Source organism: Podarcis liolepis, assembly GCF_965112155.1.
Source record: "Podarcis liolepis genome assembly, chromosome: 1".
Lineage (NCBI taxonomy): Eukaryota > Metazoa > Chordata > Lepidosauria > Squamata > Lacertidae > Podarcis > Podarcis liolepis.
The window spans coordinates 92,156,876-92,182,837 of record NC_139554.1 but is presented as its reverse complement, the minus strand read 5'-3'; the positions used below and the strand labels follow the sequence as shown (position 1 = coordinate 92,182,837).

Below are 25,962 nucleotides of genomic sequence, written 5' to 3'. Positions count from 1 at the left end.
TTATTTCCCTCCATTGACTTAATTATGTGTAATCCCAAATAGTTTTTGCTTCAGTGTTGTGAGTTGCTGTTCAGAACTTCAGGTGCCTGTGTTTGATTTTCATAACATTTCAGATGTTGACTTTTCCCATTCCTTAGTTCCTCTGAATATAAGAGAGAAACCAGCAACCTAAGGATTAACAGCATTAAGATTCTGAAATGGAGAGTTTAACCCTTTGGATATTCCCAAGGTGGTAGTGGAAAGTAATTCAAATGAGGATAGCAATTCTGGTCTTTTGGCATAGGTGTTCTCTACCTGTGGTCAACCTTTGAAAGGACAGACAAGAAGGCAGACTTTCTAAATGAATTATTTACTACAATTAAAGTCAATCTGCTCAAAAGCATGGTGGCTATCAAATCTAAGACATGTTCACCTACTTTCACTATTTCTTATGGTGACACTTTTCTCTCCATTCAGAGTCAGATTAATTTTATACAACTACTGTGGTCATGGCCAGCAGGTGGGTTCATCTCCTTTGCCTGAAAAGAAGAAAAAATGGAGAAAGGAAGAAAAAGGAAAGAAGGAAATTTTCATGTGCATAAGAATTTCTTTTTTTTTTTTTTACTGAACTCATTGTGTTTCTACCTTAGTAATTCTAACAGGTGCACTCCTGAACAACTAGTTTGAGTCATGGCCCAATATGATGTCCTGCAATAGTGTGAGATAGTCAAATTGGTGTTCAAATGCTGATGAGACTTTGCTGAGCCAGATGGATCCTGGTCTCAGATCCATCAAGGCTTAATGTTGTTTGGGTTAGAATGGCTACCAGAGTTTCCAGTGTTGGTTTGGGAGAAGAAGAACTTTGATTCTGGGCTTGCACTACCAGCACATGCTAGGTTGGATGTGCTAGACTATGACTTTATGCACATAGGATAGCTCTCTCTCTCTCTCTGGATGGTGAAGCACCTGTGCTGTGTACAAAAGAAGAATTGATGTAAATTAATGTGATGTAAATACAGTAAATTAATGTGAATCCTAAAATAGTAACTTCAGGTTGAATTAATCCACTTAGCTGTTTATATTTTGAATCACACCCACCTCCATTACTTCTTTCAGCTTTTTCTTTTTTCTTTATTTTTCTTCCAGAGCCTCAGGATGGCATTCAGCCATGGTTCATTAGCAAGCCAAGATCAGTGATAGCAGAAGCTGGGCAGAATGTCCTTATTTCCTGTGCCATTGCTGGAGATCCTTTCCCCATGGTTCATTGGTTCAAAGATGGGCAGGAAGTGATGCCAGGAGCAGGATGTGAATTCCTGCAAAATGAAGACATCTTCACATTGATTATAAGAAATGTACAGCCTTCTCATATTGGGCAGTACGAAATACAACTCAGGTATGTCAAGTGCAAAGTTATATGGTGCTAAACAGTTGTATTTATTTATGCATGCCATTTCTATGCCACTTAGTTATTCACATTTATAAATGGTGGACATGAAATGTAGTCCTAAATGTGAACTATAAGACATTTTAATAATTTATTAATGAATGGTTATTTTCACCTTCCCGGAGCATGCATAAGTAGTCATGGAAATTGACATTGTGGGCATTATGTTTATATTTGTAGCAGCCATTGATGTTTAGCCCAGGCTTGCTATGTTGCAAGCATTTTGCTGTTGCTGCCTTTTCATAGCCTGCTTTTCACATTGGCCTGCTTTCAGTGGATCTTTAAGGCTCAAACTACACAGCATGTGGGGTTCTATGTTTTTATTCTTCTGCTCCCCATTCCTTTATTAGAAATGAAAATCAGGCAGTCATTTTTTTCTGGTGAGAGTAACTTTCCAAAGTGGCATTTTAACCCTCAGTGACAGAGATACAAGTAAAGATGTGATCTCTTGCCTTCCCCCCCTGCAGGTGAAAAACCTTTGGGTAGGAGATTTTGTCTTGAAAATAAGAAGCGAGGAAAGGGTTAAATGGCTGTGTGTGCTCTCCCTCCCTCCCCCCCCCCTTTTATTCTGCTCTGGCTTGCAAACTGTCTAGGCTGATTTTATTTTATTTTTTAAACTCAGGGTAGGGGGAAAGGCATGCATAACATTGTTGTGCGTGATAGTGGGTGGCTCAAACTGGGCATTCTGCCCTGATAATTTCCCACAATACAAACAGGGGGATTCGCTGCTTCACAAAATTGTTTGAAATGTATATGGACTGCAGGTCAAAAAATTGGTTTTATATACTTCTTTTGGCATGGACAGACTTTAGGCTTGCAGACCTGGCTTCATTTTTTTAAAAACTGGAACCCTGAGGTTCACCAACCAGTGCCATGAGCAGAGTAGTGGATCAAGGAGCAGAGCCAGTTATTTACCATACTCCATGAGCCATTCCCCGGGATGACTTGAATATATAACTGCAAATCTACATCTGAGTTAGAATCCTTGAACTGTAGTAACAGCCTGTCCTTTTGTGGGGAGGGGGAAAGCAGTTTTGTTGTTGCTGTCGTTAAAGTTTGAGAGTCAGAAATCTTTGAAAAGCTACTGCAAATCATCCAGAAATCTAATAGATCCCAGTCTGCCTTCTGACCACCCCTAATTCATTGGTATAGCGTGGAAAGAACTCTGTGCTGTTTGCAAAAGCCTATCAAAGCAGTTTATAGTATTGCATAGCATTTATTTGCCCACATATGGATCCATTCACCACTTTTGTAGGATTTGAATTTAGGTATGTTCTTTAAACATTGTGTCAACTTAAATGTTTTTGACTGGGGGAAAAACAACTCATGTTCAGATTCTTTTTCCTCCAGGCAAGGCTGATCAAATGCTGAAGTATATTCCCTGGTATGGTCTTAAGAAAAGCAGTGGTACAGCTTCATACAGATAATATCATTACACGCTATTTACTGTGCTTAGATGTATTGCCTTATTCGGTTAATATTTTTGATTTTGTTTAACCTACGTGACTCTTTTTGGCCTGGGATAACTTTTAAACAAACTGTCTTGTGCTACCTATTTAGTTTTAGTTAAATCCAAAAGTTTCCTGTGCAGCCCAGTCCTATGCATGGAACTCACTAGGAAGTAAGTTCTACTGTGGGGGCTTTACTCTCAGGGAACTATTGCAGTCTTAGGGTTACATCTTAAATTTTACTGCCCCAATTCAGTGTTCTGTGGGTACAAGTTTTTTGTTTTCGTTTGCTTGGGTTTTTTTTGAACTTTCCATTAAACTTTGAAGGTTCATAGAAGCAAAGAGTTTTAGAACTGGAAGGAACCTTGGAGGTCATCTAGTCCAACCCCCTGCAATGCAGGAATCTCAACTAAAGCATCCCTGACAGATGGCCACCCAACCTCTGCTTTAAAACCTCCAAGGAAGGAGAGTCCACCACCCCCCAAAGGAGTCTGTCCCACTGTTGAACAGCTCTTAACATCAGAAGGTTCTTCCTGATGTTTAGTCAAAATCTCCTGTCTTGTAACTTGAAGCCATTGGTTTGAGTCCTACCCTCTGGAGCAGGAGAAAACAAGCTTGCTCCGTCTTCCATGTGATAACACTTTAGATATTTGAAGATGGCTATCTTCTCAGTCTCTTCTTCACCAGGCTAAACATACCCAATTCCCTCAGCTGTTCCTCATAAGGCTTGGTTTCCAGACCACGGCACACATTCCAGCTTGTCAATACCCTCCTTAAAGTGGTGCCCAGAACTGGATACAGTACTTTTGGTGTGGTCTAACCAAGGCAGAATAGAGTGGTACTATATCTTCCCTTGATGGGGCGCTGTTGATGCAGCCTAGAACAGCATTAGCTTTATTTGCTGTTGCATCACACTGTTGACTCATGCGAAACTTGTGGTCTACTAAGACCCCTAGATCCCTTTCTTATGCACTATTAAAAAGCCAATCTTATATTTGTGCAACTATTTTTGTTCCTATTAAAATTCATTTTGTTGCGTTGGGTCCAGTTCTCCAAACCATTAAGGTCATCTTGAATCCTGAATCTGTCTTCCCGGGGCATTAGCTACCCCTCCCAGATTGATGTCATCTGCGTCCCAAAAAAGGGGATAGATTTGCATTAAAATTGTGTACATGGTCATAACAACCAACAACAACAACAACAACAACAAATTTTATTTATATCCCGCCCTCCCCAGCCAAAGCCGGGCTCAGGGCGGCTAACAACAATAAAACAGTACAAAAGTACAGCATAAACAACACTCTAAAATCATTCAAATGCAAATTTAGAAAGAAATGGTACAGTTAAACTAAAAATACTATACATCTCACCACAGTGAGGAAAGCTGAGACCAGGTTGCTGTCCAGGTACTACTTATAAATGGGCAGCTTCAGGGTTCCTGCTCTCCCGTAATAGTGATCTTTATCTGTAGAGCAGATGATCAGGCACCAAATGGGTTGCAAGTGACCAAAGTATTTTGTGTCAACACATGTTTGTGTGTTCTGTGTTGAGCTTGAGTTTGCATGCCAAATTGCCTAGCTGTAAACATGCCATCAGTGTGATTTAAAATGACTTGAATCTAGTTCTGAATAGACCTATTTGCAGCTTGTGAGCTTCCAGATGACATTGCTTCCAATTCCCAACTGCCCTCAGCCCCAGCCAGTGTGGCCAATAGTCAGACATGATGGGAGCTGGACTTAAAAGGACCACAGGTTCTCCATCCCTGGTTTCAGTTGTATGGTCTAAGCCGATTATGTGGGTGTAGAAGATAATGGCTCGGTTCACATCTAAAATAAAAGGTTCAGCAGGTTGATTTTAGTCATATGTCTCTGTTCTGAAGGTTCTGCTAAATCCCATTCATTTTGAAAACATAATGGGATTCGGTTAAAAAAGAATACTCCAGGAGTTTCTCATGTTCCTATTTCTACATCCAGTGCCTTGAGAATGTTTCCAGAGAGATAAATCTTTCAGATAATATTAATTAAAAGAAAAACCTTCCAGGCTAGTCATGGGGTTGGGCTTATAGTGGGAAACCCTTAAAAATCCACCCTCCGATAAAATATCTCCTCCTTCTTTTAACTGTTGGCAAAGGGCCAGCCCATCTTTCTTTTCTTTTAAATGAATGCAGTAGCATTGTTTATAGAGTTGCCTGAAGCCATAAAATCTGTGTTGCTTCCCCCCTCCCCCACTTGGCATCTCTTGGGGGAGATGAGCCATTTTGAAGATGTATCTTCTGTGAAGCATAACATGGTTTGGGGGGGGGGGTTGGGAAAAGGGGAAAGTATTTTAATGACTTATTTAATGGGAGTCATTTCCAGCAGGCATCTCTGGCATTCCTCTGCAAAAGGAAGAATAAGTGCTCAGCACCATATATGGTGACACTTTTTTTTTATTTTTTTAATATAAACATGCACAGACTGAAACAATCTGCAAGGGAAGGAGAAGAGGGGGTGGGGAAGGGAAGAGGGGTCCCTGCTTTTAATATCTTAGTGTTAGGAAAGTTATAAGCTTGGTATTGTATAAACAAACACAGGGACAAGGCTTGGAGAACTTTTTAAGCGTTGCAAAACAGTGCTTTTCCCTTGCTTGGAGTTCACAACTTTTGATATTTATTTTCCTTGAGGTTGCTTGTTTTGGAGGTAAAACACACACACCCCAGCCTTTATTTTGAAGCTCATTAGCAATGACTCAGTGTGCCTTTCAAGCAGGGAGAAAAGTTCCAGGGGTGGGGAATATTGTTTGTTTTTAGACAGTGATAGCAACTTGGATGTTTACTGGGATAGTGGGCTGGGTGCAGGGAAAACCAAGCATAGTGAGGGTTGGGTTTGGGTGGTTTGGGTATGTGGTTTGCTCAGTTTACTTTCTGATTTTAACTTTTTCAGAAACCAAGTTGGAGAATGCAGCTGTCAGGTATCTTTGATGCTGAGAGAAACTTCCACAGGAGAAATACACAGAGAGTAAGTACAATTCCCAGGGACTTACATGGGTGGGTTCTATTTTTTGCTTTGCTAATTCTCTTACCTTTTAGACTCAAGTTGGCTGCTGTTCAGCCTAATCCCCAAATGTGACCCAAGAAATTGTTTTCATCACACAGCTGAAGCAAACTGTATCAAGCCAGTGTGGAGCACTTTTTATTTTATTATTTTTTTGCATGTGTGTAGCCTTATATGGTTCCTGAAGTCATCAGTGATGCAGTTAACTAATGGAGCAAGTTCTTCTAATCAGCCTTCTCTTCTATAAACATATTTTGTCCTGGCTCTAAGGTGGTTCCTTGATATTTTAAACCAACTCTTTGCTTGCCCTTTTTCTCTTCTCCCTCCCCTTCTCCCTCCCCCTTCCCTGCAACCCTTCTCTGCTTGCAGTGGGAGGCAGACGGAACAGAGAGATGCTGATAATCATGATGCACTGACATTTGGAAGCATTGGAGACTTCAGAAAGAGTCCTGGTGAAGTCCAGCAAGTTGAGGAAGAGCAGGAGGACGTTCGGGGTGTGCTCAAGAGGCGAGTAGAAACCCGGGAGAGTACAGAGGAGAAGCTTAGGCAGCAGGAGGCTGAACAGATTGACTTCCGCGACATTTTGGCAAAGAAAGTCAACACCAAAAGTTTTTCTGAGGAGGAGCTGAAAGAAATTCCAGCCGAACAGATGGACTTCCGTGCTAACCTGCAGCGGCAGGTCAAGCCCAAGACCTTGTCGGAAGAGGAAAGGAAAGTCCATGCTCCTCAACAGGTAGACTTCCGTGCAGTGCTGGCAAAAAAGGGCGCCCCCAAACCTTCATTTCCAGAGAAGGCACCTGCCCCAAAGCCAGCAACCCCAGATTTTAGGTCTGTGCTTGGCGCTAAGAAAAAAGCACCAACTGAGAATGGTGACCCTGGTGCTCAAGCCCCAAATGCTAACGCTATCCCGGATGTGCAGAAACCCAGCACCCACCCCAAAGTGGCCGATGCAAGTGCCAACTCCAAAAACCCACCAGTATCCAAGGCACTGGACACCCAGAATGCCAGCTCTAAAATACCAAATGCTAGCACTGTTTCAGAAGCCAAGGATGCTAGCCCCACATCTAAAACACAGAATGCTAGCGTTAACTCTGAAGCCCAGCTTGCCAGAATCAACTCTGAATTGCCACATACCAAACTGAAGGAGAAAGAGGATAAGAATGACAACAACTGCAAAGGTGGTTGCCCACCGGTAGTCGATGGAGGAATAATTGAAGAGAAAGTAGAGGATAACAAAAAAGAGCAGCCAAAGGGAACAGCACCATCATTTACCGAAAAGCTACAGGATACTCATGTTGTAGAAGGTGACAAATTAATCTTGCAGTGTCAGGTTTCCTCAGATCCACCTGCTGCTGTCACTTGGACTCTGGATGGGAAAGTCATCAAATCGTCGAAGTTCATTGTCCTCTCTCAAGAAGGTAAAATGATGCAAACAGCAAGGCAGCCGTGTGTCTCACTGCTGTTACAGCCTACTTCTTTCATTTTTGTTAAGTAAATTTTGCTCTTTTTAACTTGTTATGTATATCACTATTTTAGTGCTAACCCTGTAATTGATTCCAGATGTGTTTGTTGCTGGCGTGCTGGAGACAAGGAATAGTCTTATTAAACATGTTTCCGGCAGATCAGCATCTAACATCTTGCAGATGCAAGCTGAATCGTCTTCCGTTCTTGTTTAAGTTATATTTAAATGTGGTTTTAGGATTCTGAAATCCAGTATCTACTTAATGAGTATTTAATTGGAAACTGGTCTATAGCAAGGGGATCATATCAATTTCAGTATCTAAATTCAGATATGATTCTCCTATTACGTGAAAAATTTTGCATGACTCTTGCTGAGTTGTGGGAACTTTGGAAGGAAAATAAATGAGTTTGGGGTAGAATTATACCTTAAAACATGTTCTGGAAATGAAGCCTGGAAAGGAATCCTCTGAAATAAGAGTGTAAGTGACTTGACTCTTAGTATGTTCAACATAGATGTTTTAAATAATTTTGATACTAGTTGACAAATACAGTAGTAGCATACCAGAATTCAGGAAATGCTTTATTGAACAGAACATCCTGTTTTCGTACTGTTTTTAGGATCAGTGGTGACACAAAAGTTCTGTAGTCCAATTCTCTGTATAAGAGTTAGGAATGCTTAGTGCAAAGGATTCTAACAATTTAGCCCACACTGTGTATATGCTGATGTTTCACAGAGGGAGGGAGGGAGATGGATATGGCAATTGCCACAGATACCTGGAGCATGCAGCGTGTATTTAACCAATCAAAGTTGTTCAGGTGCCCAAGTCACAAAGCACCATTACAGGTTAATGTTTTAAATTGGAACTATCTTGAGTCCTCATTTCACCCGAACTTCATGAGGGCTTGGGTCCTGCAACCACCATTTTTAATACAATTGTTCATCACTGGAACAAGTTGGGTTGTGGGGAGTAGGAAAATTGGTACACATTTAAAACAACAGCAGTAATAAAGATGAGTTTCTGAGGAGATGCATAGTGCCTTTTCCTCACAACAGTCAGGCTTTAAATGTGGGCCCTCTTTCTGTGGGGCCTCATCCTCCCCATTGCCATAGCTGCTGCTGCTACTTGTTTGTCAGGTAGAAGGCTGGTGATTGAACAAGCAGGTAGCAGCTACTCTTCGTGTTAACTTCATCTCCGGCATCTCTAAGAAAGACTGGGAATTTCCTGGTCTGAAACCTTGGAGATCCTCAAGCAAGGTGGACCAGTGGTCTACCTCCACATTCCTGTGTCTGTGTTTGTCATTACTATTGCTACTGAGCTGCTCATACCAAAGATTTAGATTTAGATTTAGATTTAGATTTAGATTTAGATAAATTTATTGTCATTGTCCGTATATACACAGTATACACAACAACGAAAATCAAACACCCACCCAAAGACCGGGTTCACATATACATTTGCACGTATCTCCGAACTCTCATCCTATTTAGACATAATCTATAAAACATAACATAATCCAGAATATAGCATGACCTATTAAAAACATAACATAACCTAAAACCTATCTCATTCCTTCCACTCCCTACTTACTAAACCTTGCAACTGGCCCTGAGATCATTATTTAGTGCAATCAGAGCTCTTGGATAGAAACTATTCAGAAGGCGTGTGGTTCGTGTTTTCATTGTCCTATATCTTCTGCCCGAAGGCAATAGTTCAAAGAAGTTGTGAGCAGGGTGGGTGGGATCTCTCAGAATATTATGTGACTTCTTCAAGATGCGAGACGTGAAGATCTCATCCAGGGTTGGTAGTCGGAGCCCAATAACGTTCTGGGCAATTTTAATTGTTCGCTGTAAAGCTTTTTTATCCGTTTCAGAGCTGCTCCCATACCACGATAATATACTATAGGTTAGGACACTCTCGATGGTACTATGATAATAGGACAGGAGTAGGTGCTGGGATAGATTCAGTCCCCTGAGCATTCTCAGGAAATACAACCTCCCCTGCACCTTCCTCACAACCATATTAACATTTGCAGTCCATGAGAGGTCCTCCGAGATATAAATGCCCAGGTATTTAAAACTACCAACCCTCTCCACTTCCTCGCCATTTATGTGCAATGGTAACAATACACTTTTCTTTCTCCTAAAGTCAATTATGAGTTCTTTGGTTTTTTTGGTGTTAAGCATAAGATTATTTTCTTTACACCATTGAATTAACCCCTGTACTTCTTTCCTATAAGCAGTCTCATCGTTCTCACTGATGAGCCCCACCACTGTTGTATCATCCGCAAATTTGATGATTGTGTTGGACTTATACAGTGGGGTGCAATCAAATGTGTACAGAGAATAGAGAAAGGGACTTAGCACGCATCCCTGAGGGGCTCCTGTGCTTAATACTAGAGTAGAAGAATAGTAAGGTCCCATTCTCACTGTCTGCGGCCTATCAGTCAGGAAATTCCTTACCCACAGACAGATCTTCTGATGTATACCCAAGTTGGTCATTTTAAGAAATAACCTGTCTGGCAGAATTGTATTGAAGGCAGAACTGTAGTCCACAAACAACAGCCTTGCGTAGGTTCCCTGTCGTTCTAGATGACTCAATACAGTATGGGGGTGCAAGGAAACAGGTGGTAACAGGAAAGAACAGGAGCAACATAGCTGCGGTTTTCTAGAGGTGGGCCCTCTAGTGGGCTATATGGCTGGGAAGATGCCCAACCAAACTGTCCCTGGATGGTAGCTGCACATCGGTTGGGATGCAGAGTGAAAGAATGCAGGCTTTGCCCTGGAATTAACCAAGATAATTATATCTTTGCTGTTCTGCACAGGTCTTGGCAAAACAACTGTCTTGTAATGTTGTGTGACAGAATAACAAGAGGAATGCTATGTATTACTGAATTTGATGAGACCCAATTTTGATGTTCTGGCAGGAAGTGATGTGTTTTTCCTCGTTGCTGAACTGCTGTTGTGCTACACTTAGACAAAAGAAGCCAGAGATATTGCCTAAGTGAACTTGTAGTAATAAATGGTAGTATTCAGTGCTAGTCCTGTGCAAAGTAGACTTATTGAAGCTAATATTCAAGATTAACTTAATCCCATTAAGCCCTACTCTGAGTAGGACTTAGTTGATGAAAACCCAAACTCTTCCTTCACTTTACCACATTATTATATTTTGATAGCCACAAATCACCTAAAAGTTTAGTTCTCTGAAAAGTGCAGTAATTTGTCAGAGAAATACAACAACCAGGTCATGGTGGAGGTGGTGATAGTAACCATAATCCAATTGGTCCTCCTAGTGCAGTTGCTCCAGTGTAAGTTTCTGCTCACAGAAGAAGTGGGGGGACTTATTTGATTCCTCCTCGTCCCCTGCTGCTGCATCGCCCCCCAATTCTGTTCTAGAGGGTTGGGGTATTCTCCAGAAAAGATGTTCAGGGGGTGCTGAGGGAAATGCCAAAAATCCTCTTCCCTCTTCTGTTAGTAGAAACCTCCCACTGAATTAAAAGCCCTTGTGCTTGCCACAAGGGCACTAGTTGGAAACAGACTACCGTAATATTTATTTATAAATATATATATATTTAACAATAGCAATTAATTCTAACAATAATGTTTTCTTTTAAGTCTCCTTTTTAAAATCACAATGTCCCTACATCTCAATGAGGTGGTAAGTCTGTACCTGGGCTGTGCTACTTCAGATGCCGATTTGGCCATACACACATGCATATAGAAAACTAGATATCTGGGAGGCTAAGCTAGAATCCTTACTGTATTTTATGTTGAAGGAAGAAAATGTGTATGGAAGAGCTTTCCATCAAGTGAGCCCCTGCAGGCAATCTGTGATGGTACAGCCCAGGCATAGGCTTATCACCTTAGTAAGAACTAGGTGTTAAGCTGAGTGTTCTTGTACCTGAGGGTGCAGTGGTTTGAGAAGAACAATCTATCATTAGACAACTCAGTGCTGATAACTGTTGCCAGGCACTTGTGAAATTGCTTCTTCCATTTGCAGTTGCTTTGCAGTGCTTCCACTTTAAAACCACCCCTGTGCTCAGGACAGGCTAATGCTCAGAGTGGGTTAACTGGATGTTACATATGAGCCCAGCTGTGGGTTTGAGATACAGCCTCAGTTCCTGGCAACAGAATGACATGGAAATAATGGTTATAAATAGCCATTTTTTTGTTTATAATTGTATCCTGAATTTTCCAGTGTGTAGTTCATAGGTTACTGTCCTAAAGGTAAACATTCCATTAGGTATTTTATCTGACTTACTGTGCAAGGTTCAACTCACAACTGATGAGATGGATAATATACATCAGTTAATCCTTAGCCTGATAATTGTATTCATCATAAAATCAAGATGGTGTGTTCCTTTCACTGTGAGTTTGTAATGGAACATCTACGTCAGACATAGGCAAACTCGGCCCTCCAGATGTTTTGGGACTACAACTCCCATGTTCCCTAGTTAACAGGACCAGTGGTCAGGGATGGTGGGAATTGTGGTCCCTAAACATCTGGAGGGCCGAGTTTGCCTATGCCTGATCTACGTGGTGAAAGGTATAATCTGTCCACATTTTTAAAAATTCTGTTGAAAAATGGCAAAGTTGTCACAGTTCTAAATTTTTGGCAATTTATATAGAACCCGTCACTTCTAATGAATGTCATTCTCTGAAATGACAGCTTATAGGGAAAGCAGAGGGTCGTTTTATTTAGAGTTTTACAGCTATGTGGCCACCCATCTTATAGTGGCCTGAGTTTCATTATCCTCTGACATCCAGAAGAAACATCCCAAAAGTATGGTTGAATGAAAGCTAATTTGTAACCTAGCACAAATAAAGGCATCTGCATCAGCTAAAGTGAGCTCCTTAAGTTGAACATTTGAGGAGTAGAGTTGTCAGCACTTTAACTTTTCCTTTAAACCAAAGTTTTATTGATGCTAGAATAAGAGAGAACAAATAAGCATGCATTTTATTTCAGAAAGGTGTCAACCTTTCTTCAATCTCTCTTATTCAAAACAAGAGTTATGGCTATTATACTTCACATTCCAAGTTCTTTGTGGTCGAGGAGAGAAATTTGAATCTTTCTGGATGCATGAAAGGAAAAATGTTCAGCATATTAATTACTTTGTGAAATCTTTTTTGTGGTCACTTTGATTTGTGCTTATTCTTTAGTGCCTTGCTTAGAAAAAATAGGGTTAGTGCTGCCAATATCGCTTATGGAAGCTGCCTTGTTCCTGGTCAGACTACATCTGGCCCAGTATTGTCTCATTTGACTGGCTGTGCAGGGTCTATCCTTAGTGCAGTCAGAAACAATATAATTCTCATCCTTGAGTCTTTTGGCATCTTGCTGACTCAGTGGACCTCACTGGCATACTTTCTTTCATTACAATAGTCTTTTTTGGTATGGCTTTATTGTACTTCTCTTTGGCTCCCCTTTTCACCAGCCTTACATATGTATACATTAGGATAATTTATTTTCACTTTGATTTTCCCCATTGAAATGTAATCCTTTCTTTGATTTATTTTATTTTATTTTGCATCTAACTGTTGCATATCCTGTTTCCATGCAATGGGAATTGGCCTTTTCCTTACTACTCTATTTGTCTGTGAGTTTCACAGCTAAACTGTGAAACTCTCCCCCATGGAGACTAGCAGGCAAATCCTCCTAGAAAGCTGCTTACCCAATAAGCAGGAAAGTTGAATCTGAGTTGCAGAAGTTTGGATCTGTCTGTCTATCTGTCCATTGAAAAGTTTGATCTTGTGGTACAGGAGAGAAGAAAAAGCTGGGGCAGGAAAAGGAAAAGCAACTCCGTAATTCTTCAGCCAGCTTAAATCCTTAAACTTTGCTGTAATAGTACAGAAGATGTCAATCTACAGGTAGGAGTGATCAACTGCATCACTGAAAGGCCAGCCTTATGTAGCCTTTCCTATTGTATTCTAGCTGAACTACCCTATCTCAGAAGCTTTAAGTTTATCTCTAATTAGGGATGGGGGGGTGAGTTTTGATTGTTTACTTTTAAAAGTGCACCTATCTAACTCACACTTCCTGGAACAATTTGAGAATCAAATACAGTCATCCTTCAACATTTGCACTTCTCTGAATTTTGCAGTGCAGTTGCCCAGCCAACAAAAATGCACTGCAATGCATATAATAGGGTAAAGAGTTCTCATATATTCTCATATATATATCACATCACATAAGAAATGCATTCTATTGCTTTGCCAAAAAGGGGGGGAGTAGGTAGTATAGTATAGTGCAGGGGTCAGCAAACTTTTTCAGCAGGGGGGCAGTCCATTATCCCACAGACTATTTTTTTTTTAATGAACGTATTCCTGTGCCCCACAAATAACCCAGAGATGCATTTTAAATAAAAGCACACATTCTACTAATGTAAAAACATGCTGATTCCCAGACCACCCATGGGCCGGATTTAGAAGGCAGTTGGGCCGGATCCAGCCCCCGGGCCTTAGTTTGCCTACCCATGGTATAGAGAAATCTATACTAAAATGCTGGTGAATTTTGCTGATGAGGACTTCTTTAAAATAATTCACAAACTAATTCGGAAATGTGGAGATTGCAATACAAGATTGGAAAAAACAGAAACTGAAGGAAATCAAAATGGGCAGATTCACTCATCCTACCTCTAGTGACCAGGGAATCCTTGCACATGGCAATTTATACATCACTCACACACTCTCTTACGCACCCTTTTTATAATAAACTACTGTGATTAATCATAACATAAAGCACATAGTACTATCATGATCCAAACACAAGTGTAGGCTCACTATCTTGCATCACTGTATCCATGCCCACTTGCTTATCCTGGAATTTGGTGAGGTGAAAGGGAAGCCTACTTAGTCTTCGTGCCTTGTACAGCTATTGTTTTAGTCAATCTAAGAGCAACTTTTAATAATCTTTGAAGATAATCTGCCTGTTCGACCTCTGCTAAAAAAAAGGTTGGTGCAGTAGTTAATGCTGCTTGGGGTTAACTCACCTTAATGGATTTAATTCTTACAGAGCTATTTTGGAGCTGTGAGTGTATTTTTTGTGCCCAATGTCTTCTGTAGAAAAATATTCTTCAGAATCAGGCTTTAGGCTTGTCGTTGATGCTTTCATCCCAACCTTTCATTTTTTATTTTTTATTGGTTCTAATTAAGACTGCTTTGTAACAGTGGGATTAGTTGGCCAATTAATTGATTACTCCACTAACATATATGGTTAAAGAAATCATAGTTGGCTGAGCAGATGATAGCACAAATTTTAACAGGCAACAATTATGCATTAATCTAACCTGAGGTGGCCAACCTAGTGCCTTCCAGGTGTTGTTGGAATACAAATCCCATTACCCTTTGTTGCTGGCCGTGCTGGCTGTGGCTGATGGGAGGTGGAGTCCAATATATGGAGGGTGCCTTGTTGGACCTGTGTATACAGCATAGGTGGACTATAAATGCTACACTCCTGATGGATTGACTTAGTGGAAAGTGCCCTAGCTGTTTTATTGAAGATAATGATATTGTTATAGCACTGCTACACATTTTGATATGCAAGTGATTACTTTGAAACATTGGCTGGCTGTTGTAATTGTATACAATTCATTCTAATAATTCTGCTTACATTTCCATGATTTCTTAGTAGGAGAGGTTTCTGTGCAACCTTGGTTTTTTCCCCTTCATTTCTTTGATGTTCTCAGTTTTCCTGAGCAGATGTTATTCTCCTTGATCTTAAGTACTTGGGAAATCAGCAGAAGGATAATACACCTGCCCCCAAACCTTAAGTGGGTGGATAGATTTAGGAATACTTCTTGTTGAGAAGCTGCTTTTGGGAATGCTTCCTATGATATAGTACAGGCATCCCCAAACTCGGCCCTCCAGATGTTTTGGGACTACAATATCAATCATCCCTGACCACTGGTCCTGTTAGCTAGGGATGATGGGAGTTGTGGTCCCAAAACATCTGGAGGACCGATGTTTGGGGATACCTGATATAGTAGAAGTGAGTTCATGGAATAAATATAAACTGTGTCCCCTATAATGATTGCTAGGGTTCAATCTGGAGAACATGCACTTAACCTTTTCCAGGTGCACCATTAAGGTAGAAACTGGGGTAGCCATAGTTGCTGCTACTTGTTCTTCTTCTGACCTTTCATCTGCCTGTCTCTGGCACCAAGCAAGACTCCATGTTTTCCCTACTGCAGGCAAGAAAGAAGGATGGATGAAAACATCAGTAGAGGAAAAAGAGGAAGCATCTATGGTTACTTCAGCTTCCACCTAACTGTTGCATTTCAAACTCAACACGTTTTGTCTGTTGTTGCAATCTGGATCTGGCACCCCTACCAGTAATATACATTTTTCATCATGTGTCCATTATGAAGATTCATCCTCATAACAGAGGGATTCACCCTAGTTCTGGTCTCAGAGTGTACATAAGTTAACACAACGGTATGCAGCTGAACCCTATGTTACATGGTAGGAATTAATGCATGCTACATTTTAACATCGGCATGTTTCAGCAATAAAGTGTAAACTGGCCCTAAAGCAGTAAAGATGGCTAAACTGAAATCCACAAAGTTGTTTACTTCTTCGCCCCAGACTTAATTGACTTCCAGATTTCAGCATCCTTTTTGGCATCCGCTGCCTTTTAAAAACTGCTCAGGGTACACGAACTGAGTTATTGCAGCTGGAACAGAGGGAAATATGTTTTGCTGACAAAGATAGGAAAGTAAAATATAGGAGCTATCCTTGTTTTGAGGCTCTGCATATTTGTTTTGAAGTTCACTGGCTATCATGCGGCAAGAACCATAAATATTTTGCCAAGTTTGTGCTATTTTGGTTAAACCAAACATCTCCACATAAGCCCCAAACTCCAGGGAGAGTGTCTTAAAGTGTTTAAGCCTCTGAACTCTCCAGACAATTGGATCCTTCCCACAGTATTGCCATGGATATTCCAACAAGTTTCCAATTATAGGCATTTTGAACACGTTTTTGTGTCTAATACACTAGTGTAGCTAACTCTATGCATTGCAGTGCTTTCTTCACATAGACATGTAAACCTTATGACACACAGTTGGCTGACAGCTATATAAACAGTTTGGGGGCGGGGAGAGGTCAACATTTACAGCGATCTTGTTATTTTCCCTCCTGGGATTTCATTTTGTAAGGTGCCAAAAATTCAGAATTCCCAACGGAAGTCACCAGACAGAGCCTTCCTCAGAACTATGAGAAAAGAATCTCATCTCTGGAGGTCAGTGGAGGCTTTTGTAGAGGAAATACCAAATGCTTCATTGAGAGACATTTGGCCTCCCATCTCAGGGAATGAAGTAGTTGCCTAAGTCACAGAAAGCAAAACCCTCTTTGGAAAGTTTCATGTCTCTAGTAAATATATCTGACTTGCTTTTTGTTTGTATATCTAGTTAAGAGGAATACTTGTGCATGATTCAAAACATATTTCAAACACATGTCCAAAGATAACATTCTACCTCATCATTCTTTTATTACATGTGCACTGTGGCGTACAATCAACACTCTCTTGGCTTCATTAGCCTTTAAAGTTCATAAATTGGTGGTAGGTTTGTTGTGACAAAAAACAATTGTTCTAGAGCAAGGAGTGAGGAAGCTAGGGCCCTACAGAGGTTGTTGGACTCCATCTCCCAACAGCCCCAGCCAGCATGGGACTGTTGGGTTTGATGAAGGAAGCTGTAGTTCAATAAAAGGTTTTCTATCCCTGCTTTGGAGGCCATGACTTGAGAAGAAGGAGCATAGAGTTTCAGTGCATAGACAAAATGGGATTGGGAATAGGATTGAACCATTATGTGTAAAGCGGAAAGGAGCAATATACCAGTCTCTACCACAGATTATTGTTCTTCTGGACCTCTAATGTTCTTAAATAAATACTATCTGAAACAATAGAGTCATTTTAAAGAATAAAAATGGTTTCATTCTTAAAATATGAACAGTACAGCCATACAGTTCTGAAATTCACTCACTACAGAGGTGTGTGTGGCATCTTCATTATGTAGTTTTTGTTATATGCTGAAGATGTACCTCTTTACCCTGGCATTTGACACCATACCCAAAATGTCTAAGCTTTTAAAAAGTATATTTTGTTCTATGACTGATTACAGACAGCATTTGTTCAGAGAAGGTAGATGATGGCCCACCGGCACATGTCTTAATTGTTTTGGTTCCACTGTGGTTTCTGGTTGAACATTTTTTTGCCATTGCTGTTCGACTTAAGACAGTAGTAGTACAGAAAATATACATATGGACCCCCAACCTCAGTGAAAGTGGCTGAATGAAGTCACTTTCGATTTCTGTAAAATATGTGTGCACAGAACTTAAGATACATGTCACAAGTGAGACTGGTCTTTGTTTGCTGAAAACGTCTGTGAAGTTCTGTAGTTTTTCTGCTAACACTTTGGTTTATGTAAATTAGACTCAGATGATTGTTTTGGTCTCATCAACACTTCTTTGAGTACAGTTCATTTTATTGTGGATTGTAAACTCTCTTGGCAAGGTGGCAGAGAACATAGCTTGGCAAGGTGACAGAGAGTATAGCCTTGATTAACCTCCTAAAAACATATTAAACATATGCCTGTATGTATCCTATGCTTGAAGCATTCAATATATAGGAACTAACATGGTGCTATTAACAAGCAACCTCAACATGTGGCTGGTCTTCAGTTTGATGCAATTACAGTGGTGCCTCGCAAGACGAAAATAATCCGTTCCGCGAGTCTCTTCGTCTAGTGGTTTTTTCGTCTTGCGAAGCAACCCTATTAGCGGATTAGCACTATTAGCGGTTTAGCGGCTATTAAAGGCTTAGCGGCTAAAAGGCTATTAGCGGCTTAGCGGCTTAGAAAAGGGGGGGAGCAAAAAATATCACAAGACTTGCAAGACGTTTTCGTCTTGCGAAGCACGCCCATAGGGAAATTCGTCTTGCGAAGCGCATCGAAAAACGGAAAACCCTTTCGTCTAGCGGGTTTTTCATCTTGCGAGGCATTCGTCTTGCGGGGCACCACTGTATCACTGCTACAGTGATGTTTGCAACTTCTGGAGTATTGTTGGGACTTTCAAAGGTATCCCACTAAAGCATCCAACTGGCACAAGGATTTCCACTTGCACAACAGAAAATCCCTACTTTCTCTTCCCCCTCCCTGTGAGACCCTTAAATCTGTGTGACCTTTAAATCTGTCCCCCAACCCCACAGAGCAGATTTGAGGAGGGCATGCACAGAAGTGGGAGGAGGTGGGAGAGTTGCATTGCACAAGTGTAAAATCTTGTGGTGGTTGGACTCATTAGTTGGATACTGCACACCACACTATTACTTGATTCACAAATTATCTCATCAGCCTTCTCCATGTCTCCTGGTATGTTGGAATCCCAGTTCACGCAACAGTTTTCAAGGTACTGAAGAAGTCATCACACTATGATATTCCCACTTCATTTTCTCAATGATTTTTTTGTTGTTGTTAAAGCACCTTTAGGGGCAAACTTGAAAGGCATCAGGTTTTAACCTGCTTTCTTTGTTCTGTACAAGTGCCTGTTCCTCTCATGAAAATGGAGTAGCTAAGATTTTGAGAAATAAACACATTGCTGAATATGCGTGACTGTGCTGGAAGGCAAAAGTGCCACTAAAGATTCTTGCTTCACAACCAGGAGGCTGATGTGTTGATGCTCTTGCTGAAGTGGACCAAATCAGAGAGCTGGTGGGACCACATGTTTCAGTGCTCACCCATATTGGGAGGCAATTAGCAAGAATCCTTTTTCATGATATATGAACTTTTTCTGTGTTCACAGAACTGTTGTAAGGAGGAGCACTAGAATGTGTGAATTTCCAGCATAGGAAGCCACCTTACACTGAGTAGGAGCATTCTGTGTTGCTCAGTGTTGTCCACGCCACTTTTCTTCAACCTTGGGTCCCCAGACGTTCTTTGCTTGCAACTCCTTGACCATTGACTGGGGATGGTGAGATCTGTAATCCAACATCTAGTGACTTAAGGTTGAAATAACTGGCAGTAGTTTTCCAGAGTTTCGGACGGAAATCTTTTTCAAGCTCTGTCTTGAGGTGTTGTGGATTGAATCAGGAACCTTTTGCTTGCATATGCCCTGCCAGAGAGCCATGGCCCTTTGCCGCCCTGCATAACAATACATCTGGATGTAGGCTGAGGAAGGAAGAAAATATTTATCTTAAGACTGCTTTGCCTATGAATATGGAATGTACCAAGATAAGTCTTAAGAGATATTCCTCTGTATTATTTCAGTTAGCGTAACACTAAATAAAGTTGTAATGTTAACAGTGCTGTATTTCCATAGGCATATTTCAACTCACCTACAGAGCTGGGAAAAAAAGACTTTATTCACTTTTGTCTTTACATATTGCAAATAATTTATTAACTGCCATTTTTTTCCTACAAATGTATCTGGTATTCGCTACACTGATTGTGGGGTTTTATTGTTTTATTATCTGAATAATAAATAACAATTTACCAGAAACAAACAGTGCTGTGCTTTTGTCGTAAACAATGCTCAGTGGCCCCTCCTAACCTCTGTTTCCTGCCCATTAGGATCACTGTGCTCGCTAACCATTGACAAGGCCTTCCCAGAAGATGAGGGTCAGTACAAATGTATAGCTGAGAATACGGCAGGAAAATCAGAGTGTGCTTGCAACGTGTCGGTGGAAGGTAAGTAGACTTTCCCCTCCTTATCCCACCTCAATTTCTGCTATTCTCACCCTGTTTAATCTGATTCTGATTTGCAAAACCACGAAAAGGTGGCTTTTTCTGCTTCTTTCTCTTTTACACTCCTTCCATGAAAATGTTACAATTTTTAATATCTAAAACAAACAGTGAATGAGCCACATGGAGCTCAGCACTGTGTCCACACCATTGTGTGTCAGCTCCACATTCAGGCTGCCAAAACTGTGCGTCTGACTTGGCCTTAAAATCCTCTCTGCATACATTTAAGTTCACCTATGATAGTTTCTGTGGCATTTTGAAACCATATCTAAAAAGCTGCCTTGTAAGCAATGGTGTGTACTTTTGAGGCAAAATTAAATAAATAAAACTAATATTTAACTTGCTCTTGTTCTGGTACTCTTATCGCCAAATGGAAACCATTGTGAAATTTTTACCAAAGATGGTAGCAGAAAACTCTCCATGCTGTTGTTGTATCTACCACATTGCAGTCAACAGCCTGTGCTAACACTCACTTTCACTATGCAAACAGACAGGAAAGCAAACAGCAAAGACTTGTCTTGAAGCAAACGTGGCTTCTGGGGGTCACCTGAGCTTAAAACAGAACATACGTTCCTCGTACAGTGTTACCTCTGGTTATGAACTTAATTCATTCCGGAGGTCCGTTCTTAACCTGAAACCGTTCTTAACCTGTGGTTCTAATGGGGCCTCCCGCTGCCGCTGCGCCACCACCGCACGATTTCTGTTCTCATCCTGAAGCAAAGTTCTTAACCTGAGGTACTACTTCCGGGTTACTGGAGTCTGTAACCCGAAGTGTTTGTAACCCGAGGTGTTTGTAACCTGAGGTACCACTGTAAAATGATATGTGGGCAAACCCAGATTCTCTAAGCCCTTTATTTATTCACTTCATTACTCTTATTACATTTAGGTCCCACCCTTTGTTCATGTTGCTCAGGGCAGTATATTTGGTAATTTCCCCCGCCTCCCTCTTTATTCTCATAACAACCTTGTGGTTAGGTATAGAGAGATTATATGACGGGCCCAGTGAGCTTCATGGCTGAATGAGGATTTGGGCCTTTGCCTCCACAATCCTTATCTTACACTTTAACTGCTATGACTGCCATTGGCCTGATCCAGCCGGCTCTTCTTATGTTATTAAGACAGAATTGATTCTCTGATTCATAGGCTTGGAGTTGCTTCACTCAAAATTTCATCTGTTGTTTTATCATAAATTCTGGCAGTCCCTTCTTTTTTTGTTATGGGACAGTGAGCAGTTATGTGCTGAATTCCAAGGCGTTGGTGGTATGTCACTTGTTGGTGTCCGGTTCAACATCAGGGGAATTAAGTACTTCTGGGCTTGCTCTACTGTGTTCTCTTGCCGAGACTTGTCTCCCTATTATGTAGCCGTTCAGCCATTTGCAGATAATTGCCAAGAAGATGAAATCTTGGCCAAGGGCATTAGACAAGATCCTGGCTGTTGAAAAATGGGCTTCCAAATCCTTAAAGTCCAAATAAGGCAGACACATCATTAGAACAAATCAGCTCCTTCAGCTACTTAAACACCCTTCTTTGAATGTGTATTTTACATCAGCTGTCTAAAGAAACTTGAGAAAGGCAATAAACTCTGCTCACAGTGATACCAGGATAGTGCCTGGGTCACTTTTATTGTTCCATTTTCTTCAGTTTATTAAAAGGCCATTGGGTTGTTGTGAAGACTTTCTGGAAGTATATAGGGCATCATTCATCTTCACAAAGGCAAGAATCTCTGCATTTCTGTATCTAACCAATATTATGAAATTTTGCAGGTAGCAGAAATTCTACATTACTCATTACAGTTGTTTCCTTGTGATATTCTCCCTGGGTCCAACTTTTCTATAATATTCAATTTATTGAGTTCAGAGATTAACAAAAGTTAATACTTAATATAACAGCATTTTTGCTTTAGATTTGCTAATCTGGTATAACATCCTACTGCTGGGGGGGGGGAGGAGATGGTATATTTTTAAAAAGAAGAAATGGCAGCAATATATATGAAAATGATGCCCCATCAGTTCTGTTCTACAAATGCTGGTACCATGATCAATAAAAAGGAAGAGAATATTTGCTTTGTGGCTGAAGACTTCACAGGTTGGACAGGAAGGATGGAATGGATATGAATGATTTTTGCTAGATGCATATTATCTTGCAAACAGAATAAATCAAAGTTTGCATATATTTTTAAATCATTACATTCTGCTTTTCTTCTAAGGAATTCAATGTATGTAGCAAACTGTCTCATACCATTAGTCCATCTAGTTCAGTATTGTCCTCATTGAATGGCATTGGCTCTTTCAGAGAAACATGTTTTTTGTAAGACTTGTTTGCCTGGTTACTTGGAGTTACTGTTTATGCTCTAGAGGCAACCAGGGAGGTGACCATTTACAAGCTTACAAATGTGTGTGATTCCTATAGGAGGTTTACCAGTCAAACACACATGCTTTTCTATAATATGTTGTCTTAACTTGGTGCACATTTTGTTTGCCCCATTGCTGTTCCTGGTTAAGAAGTTTTTTAAATGATACAAAAGCTTACAGATTTTGTTTACCAACTGAGTGTACATTCCATGCGCAGTAATATCTCTTTCAGACTATATTTAACTTTCTGGAAACACTACTGTCTGTTCCCAGGCTTGGTTTCTATCTTTATTGTAACAGCCTGCTACCTAGCCTTGCTATATTTTTGAACTGAGATTTGATTAATCTTTCAACTTCAGCATAGTGATCTTATTTTATCCCTTCACTCTAAACCCTCTTTGGTCGATCCCTGTGTTTTTAAAACAGGGAGCCCTCTAGTCGGGGCTTAATCAGAGTAACTTCAGTAGAAAGTTGCATCCTACTAAATTGTTAAGATTAGCCATTGATGTTTTATGGAGTTTTGAGCAGAACATCTATTGGACAGCAGATATAGCTATTTTTATTCAGAATGTGGCCTTTCCAAACCACTATGTGCAATTAAGTCTTGTTTAAACATCGCAAAAGCTAACAATTTCCATCTGCTTTCCACCTCAATCAGAATCAAATTAAAAGAATGAGAGGTCTGTTTCTCTTGAAATCATTGCTCTTTAGTTCTAAATGCTTGTTGTTTTTTTAATTGTTAGCTGTCCTTTTTCTTTCCCTTTGCTTATAGAGTCTTCAAAGCCAACTGGAAAGAAGAGCAAAAAGCCAAAGAGTTCACTCTCTCCTATTCTTGCAACAGAGAGTAAGTTGTTCTGCTTTGTTTCCTTTCGGCTGAATTTGAACAGGTACTTTAGAAAGTAGCTGGTTCCGAAGATGATTGTCTTTATTGTGACTGAAGCTAGGGGCATACAGAAAGAGGGCAGCAGCATCAATAATGAAAATCTGGTCCTCCATTTACATATTGGTATGGGTGGTTGAGGTCACCTCCTGCAGTGATCATGATAAGCCTTCTGCCTAGGTGAATCTTCTTGATATCATGTTTGTATGATACACAAGCAGCAAATTTCCCAATTTCTGCATTATATAAACTCATTGTTATGGAGCCACATGAGCAGAAATTTTAGGCGTGCTTGGGTCATCATGAGGGTGGTATTCCTCATACAGTGCATACAAAAGTATCTTAAGTAATAAAAGCCAAGAGGTGGGGAAAATGGTTTTAATAAGGGTGTACCAAGCCAAATCCTTGTGTATTTAGAACTGATTTTTTTTTAAGGGAATTGCTTTGTAGTTGGTGAATGCAAAAGCAGTTCGTTGTTTATACTGGATATGTTGTCTCCAAAACTGGCTCAGGTGTTTTGCTTTAAAGATATATATAAAACCCATCCCTAAATGTTGGCATTGTTTTCCCCTTTTCCTCTCCTTATTGTCAGATATCCACAAACTGTCTTCTATACCTTTGCTTTTTGGAACATCTGAGTATTATATTTATATCTCACCTTTCCTCCAAGGGACTCAAGGTGACCTACAAGCTCCTCCTCTGCTCTATTTTTATCCTCACAACAACCCTTTGAGGCTGGGTAGGCTGAGAGATAATGACTGGCTCAAGGTCATCCAGTAACCTTCATTGCTAAGTAAAGTTTTTAACCCTGATCTCCCAGGTCCTAGTCCAGCACTCTAACCACTATACCACACTGGCTCTTTCAGCATGTAAATAGGTCTACTTTGCCCTCTTTTAGGATAGTTATTTGTAGGTTTCATCTTAAAGGAATAGCAGGCTGATCATTCACAACTTTTGGTGGTGAACAGAACACTTCCTCCTTCCTGTTAATGATGGCTGCAGCCCTAGGGATTGTTGCTGGGAATCAGAGTTAAAAACTTAAGTTGGTATGAATCAGTCAAAGGGGATGTATTTTAGTTGGAATAACAAGACTAAATCAAACTCTTGAAACAACTCCAGATTCCATGGCTGTGTAAACAAGACCTCTATAGCAACATTCTTTTACCAAATCCAGTTAAGATCAAGGGAAGAGTTTTTATTCAATTTAACATCAAAGGCAAAATAGTAACATTATACCTGTGTCTGAATAACGGAGAGAGAGAAATCACTGTTAGCTACTGCATATATTCTTAATTCTTGGTGCTATGACTACAACTGCTGCTGTTGAAGGTCTCGTCTCTCCCGCCACCCAATATTTTATTTGAGATTATAACAGAAAGATAGTTAAAGTTCTATTAGACATCTTGTATTTTGTTGAGAATGGCTGTCCTCTTAGTCACTATTTCACTCCTATTTCATTCCTAAAATGATTATTAAATTAACAATGTCCATCTATTCTGATGTCACAAAATGAAGAAATATAAAATCGGTAAACGAATGACTCGCAAATTAATTCATGTAAGCCGTAGCCACTTAGATGCTGCCATGTTATATAAAGGTTACTTTTTGCTAGAAAGTGCAGTACAATGCTCAGATGTGGCCGGATTATAATAATAAAGAATGCACAATGTAGAGAAAGGTAGTCTTGACATTTGTAGATTTGAGTGCTCCATGGGTAGCCAGTAATCTAGTCAGGAGAATCAGTGGTGCTTGAGGTGCATATTTAATACTGAAATTATTGAATTTCACTATTCCCACTTTTTCCCCATTGCTGCATCCTCTACCCCACCCCAATCTAGTCTCTAAGGGGGTATTTTTCAGAACATCCAAAGAATCTGGAATCCTTTTGCGCACAGACAACAGAGCAGCTTAGTGTAGGAATGGTGTTTGTCAGGAGAGGTCTTTACAAAATCCCCTCACAGGTTCAGCGAATGCAGGATAGGAACAATGGAGTCATGCCTGCTGGACAGCCCCTCCATTTCTGAGGCACCTGCTGGCCATGACCCCTGGCAGCCAAGCGTTCGGCATTGGTGAAAAAAGGGCCATACATATATACAGCTCCTTCACCAGTTCATGAACTCTGGCTAGTCAGGGTTCCCAAATGGATGGTGCACCTTATATATGTACAGTTTATATGCTATATGCAGTGATTGCTGGTGCCCCTTGGGACTGTTAGGGCAGAAATCTGAGATGTCAGTAGTAGGTGGAGCCGGAGCCAATGCTAAGCAGAGCCAACGAATTCTAGTTTTGTCCCCATCCTTCCTGTTGGCCCACCCCATGAAATGGTTGTAAGAAAGAAAGCAGGCATGTGGGGGCTGGCTGAGGGCAGACTGAGGTTGGTGGGGCAGTGCCCTAATGGATCAGACTTCACTGCTTATATGCGTATTTGGGTCGCTTTCTCACTAAAGCCACAAGTATAGCTATCTAAGTCAATCTTGCATCACTAAGGGGTTGAGTCTTTCAGAAGTTCTAGTTACCATCCATGGAAATTAAAATATAGGGACAATGTTAGATCATAGACTCATAGAATCTTAGAGCTGGAAGGGACCCAAGGATCATCTAGTTCAACCCCCCACTATGTAGCTATTAATCTTGTAATTAAATT

The 25,962-nt window shown here is 40.6% G+C and overlaps 1 protein-coding gene across 18 annotated transcripts in view; it reads left to right on the top strand.

Annotated features, from left to right (window-relative positions):
- MYLK (myosin light chain kinase) overlaps positions 1 to 25,962 on the top strand; it is a 170,560-nt gene that overhangs the window by 100,945 nt on the left and 43,653 nt on the right. For 15 of the 18 annotated variants that reach the window (XM_083487817.1, XM_083487807.1, XM_083487805.1 and 12 more), the window contains 5 exons: positions 1,126 to 1,372; positions 5,793 to 5,867; positions 6,273 to 7,321; positions 19,917 to 20,033; positions 23,211 to 23,282. In XM_083487817.1, the coding sequence (XP_083343943.1) occupies positions 1,126 to 1,372; positions 5,793 to 5,867; positions 6,273 to 7,321; positions 19,917 to 20,033; positions 23,211 to 23,282 (1,560 nt within the window). Of the gene's footprint in view, positions 1 to 1,125; positions 1,373 to 5,234; positions 5,286 to 5,309; positions 5,550 to 5,792; positions 5,868 to 6,272; positions 7,322 to 19,916; positions 20,034 to 23,210; positions 23,283 to 25,962 lie in introns of those variants that run through there. The other 3 variants (XM_083487812.1, XM_083487811.1, XM_083487813.1) reach the window with 3 other exon arrangements.